Here is a 3,873-nt window from a genome sequence, read left to right on the forward strand (position 1 = left end):
TATAAAAGTGGGCTTATTGCCCGTATTCAAAATATATAGGTTGTTACCAGTTATAAATTCAAATAGACACTCACCTCTTTTATTGATGTCGGTGCTGCCCCAGATCGTGTGGTGTGCATTAGTGTCACTTCCAACGATGAGTTGCCTCTTGCTTTTAACACTGTAGTCTACTAGTCCTTTCAGTGATAGGAAGTCCAGGTCTTGGGAGTTTCCAGGTAGGTAAGATGAGCAGACAATGAGCTCTGTCTTACTTACTGGGGTGTCCACAGAAATTATAGCTGCTACCTGGTCCTTGTTGGTGTGCTGTGGAATAATGAAAGCATTAATGTCATCTCTTACCACAATACAAGCACGAGGTCGACCATGGCTAGCATGATCGTACAGTAGCTTACCTTTTATTCCCTTTATCTGGTTCTCATATACATATGGCTCCTGGATAAAGGCTAGGTCAATCTTTTCAGATAGAAGTCGCTGTGTCAACACCGCCGTAGCAGCTTTGGCGTGTTGAAGATTAACCTGCAGGCACCTCATCATTTTATTGGTATCGTCCTTTACCGTTCCGCATCCACTTGGGCAATTTTGTCCCATGAGTGGGTGCTTCCTGTCGAGGGGATCTTGAAGCTGGTTTCTTTGGCCCTTGCTTCTGGTCCTTTATGCTAGATACCGGTGTGCCACCCTGCTGTTTTGAGGTGCTGGGTCCGACTTCAGTTCGGGTGCTGTCCCGTGTGACCTTAACCGTCTCACTTGGCTTATCTGCCTGTGCTTTTGAGGTACTGGGTCTATCACCTGAAAGCGGCCTTTTGGATGGAGGCACCTGTTGCTTGACGTCACTGGGTTTCTCTGTCGTAAATGGCCTTTTTCTCGTCAGTTTCTTGGGTCCAGTTGGCTCTCCCTTCACACGTACGTGAATTTGTGTGAAGTTCAGATACAGCTTCCCTGCCTGACCGACTATCCAATTTTTGGATTTTTCGTCCACTGAGATCGTAACGGTTTCCCCACCATTCTTATCTTTCTCAGTCCTGAGAATTCTCCACGATGATGTGCAAATGCCACCATTTTGTTTTTCCAATCGGGACATCAGAATTTCTGGTGGTAGCACAGCAGAGGGGGGAATAAATGTGATGCACACATAGGTTTTGGGCATCTCTTCGCCCTGAAACACTTTGAGAATAGCATCCGGGAATGGTTTGAGTTTTGGGACACAAGTGGTCAGCCAGTTCCTCGTTTCACCATTGCAGCATGTTAATGAGAGCCATCCGTCTCTGTTAACACTGGTGATGAAGCCGTAGACACTATTGTGCTTGGGAAGTTTGTCAATTTCTTCCAGGAGCTTCGATTTTATCAACTCCATTTGGTCACCAGTGAGATTCACCTCCGGATATTTCTCATGGGCGATAGCCACTTTGCAAGCATTGGCTACATCCCTGTAAGATGGAGTCGGTTTTAGCTGGTTTCCGGTAGAGCTAGATGTGTGTTGAGTGGCTTTTGGCTTTTTGGGCTGCGGGCGTTGTGTTTCTTCGGGAGATGTGTTATTAGATCTGCACCTTTTGCTGGTACTGGGTCTGTCACTTTCTCCTTCTGCTGCCAAGGAAGCTTTGTAGAGAGAGTATCGCTCTCTCTCTTTCTGCTTCGCAGTCTCCAAATCCAATCCATCCCTAATCATGGCCTTGATGCGTCTTTTCTGAGCCCCGGTGAAGTATTCCGCTTTCTTCCTGGTCTCTATGTTGCCGTCACCTGAGTTCACCATGCTCTGGGTATTAGCATTAGACGCACCGCCATCGTGGTCACCTGTGTCCATAGGACTCTAGGTGTCAATCACCGGAGAGGTGTTCCCACCGCTTGATACCATTGGTCTCTGAGCAGATGGGTTCAGATCATCCAGATCCTGAATCTTGAGAGATGCTTCAAGCCTCTTTTCAAGATTTCCTCCAACCTTCGTTGGCGAACGGAGTAGAGCTTCTTCCTCTGACTCTGTAATTATATTATTAATTGGTATATTTAGTTTATTATCCATATACAGTGTTTAATATAAGGGAAAGAACAGTCACCCAAAGCAGAGCCCCATACTTTGAGAAGGCATTAATTAAAACAGGAGAGTGCCCGGTATCATTCATTACTGAAAGACTGGATGCACCCCTCCAGTCAAGCATCCTCGGCGTAACAGTCTACCTCAGATTTGGGGGTTTTTATAGGTATCGTACAAATTTGAAAGCTACACATATCAAAACAAATATTACTATAAATACGTACCCGGGAAGTTTTCTCTTCCCAGCCCGACAATCAGCAGTCCACCCTTGGCAGAGACATGACCATATCAAGAGCTTCCCATCAGCCTGAGAGATTGTCGCACTTACCCTTACGAGTCTGGCCTTACGATATTACTGATACTACTATTCATATATCGTAATTTGTAAACATCATAAGCTCGTCATATTTAATAAGGCTCTGTTGCCAATGGAGAATGTTCAATCATTATTGTAAAATGTAAACCTTAAGAGTCAAAAAAATTATTAAAAAAGTTTAAACAGTTCAATTACACTTAATTTAATTAAATCGAAGGTTCCAACTTAAAATTGCTTCGGTTAAAAATAGGTTCACAGTGCTTTGTCTTAATTTTTTGTTAATCTTGCCTCATTACAGCAAATATATTGTAGTTATATATTTCCTTATGATATATACTTTATCATATTCTACGTTGAGATAAATTGAAAGTTGAAAGTTGATTGCATGTTTGAAAAAATGTCTGTTTATTTCTAATAATATAATTTAAATAAGATTTTGTAATACTGTTTTTATAAGCATAAAATGATATTTCTTAATTAAGTTTACATATTGTTTGAACAAAAAACTGCTTATTTTCCATACCTCATTAATAATCCAAGTAATAAAAAAGAATACCAAAAATTTTTTATTGTTTTTTTGTTGGTAATGACAAATGTATCTTTACAAAATCCTTCGTAGCAATCTCTAATAACAACAACGCTTTATTTGCTAAACAAATTAACTGTCTCATAACATTTATAGCTATCATTGCCTCTCCTTAGTGAAGCCCTCAGAAGAAGCTTTAAATCTTCGCAATGAGACATAAAAACTTTTCCCTACTAATGATTGTTTTATGGCCAACAAAATATCATTTTCGTTCTAAAACTTTATACAATTTTTACTTCATAGAGTCAATGCAAAGCTAAACTTGTAGAAATGCAAATACATTTACCTATATGTATGTAGTATATATATCTATATTTAAAGTATATACTCTTAAGAATGTAACTATAAATTGGTCAACTTTTATGGCTGCATGAGGCGAGAAATTATTTTTTGGTATAAACTTTTTATGCCCGCAATAAAAACAAAACTAAAATGCAAAAAAAAAACCAAAAGAAAAAAAAGTGAAAAGGAAATAAAACAAAAGTCTTCGATGCAAAAGCTGTCATGATGACCGACTACTAAAGACATATGCTCTTCCATTCTTATGCCCGGAAGCTGGTAAAAGTTTTGCAATTAAAAAGCAACAGACAGACAAAAATCTACAAAAATCTTTTAGTTGAACGAAGTCACACAGATAGCGTATGAAGTACGAGTTACGGATACGAGCATCCTAAGTATAAAGCCATAAATTCTAAGAGGCACGTTCCTCGCAGCCTGCTGTGCGATTCTTGTCACTTAGTTTTGGTTTTGGGAAGGCTACGAGTTGTTGATTTTTGGTAGTTTGCTGACATGCTGACATTCGAATTTTTTTCTGCCTTTTGTTTTTATTGTAATCTCAAATTGAGTTTATTTTGGCTTTTTAATTTATAACATTATGCAGAAATCTAGTTAGTTTCTTATTCTAACCAAAAATAACGACTATAGAATATAAGTAACTGCATCCAA

The 3,873-nt window shown here is 39.3% G+C and overlaps 1 protein-coding gene across 1 annotated transcript; it reads right to left on the minus strand.

Moving 5' to 3' along the window:
• Positions 1-216: 216 nt before the first annotated feature.
• LOC119662553 lies at positions 217-2,101 on the minus strand. Its single transcript, XM_038072193.1, has 2 exons — positions 393-2,101; positions 217-303 (listed from the first exon to the last, which is right to left on the minus strand). Exon 1 carries the CDS (start codon positions 1,796-1,798, stop codon positions 536-538), a length of 1,263 nt encoding a protein of 420 aa, XP_037928121.1. The 5' UTR covers positions 1,799-2,101; the 3' UTR covers positions 217-303; positions 393-535.
• Between the last annotated feature and the right edge of the window lie 1,772 nt (positions 2,102-3,873).

This window comes from Teleopsis dalmanni, chromosome X (genome assembly GCF_002237135.1).
Source record: "Teleopsis dalmanni isolate 2A chromosome X, ASM223713v2, whole genome shotgun sequence".
Classification (NCBI taxonomy): Eukaryota; Metazoa; Arthropoda; class Insecta; order Diptera; family Diopsidae; genus Teleopsis; species Teleopsis dalmanni.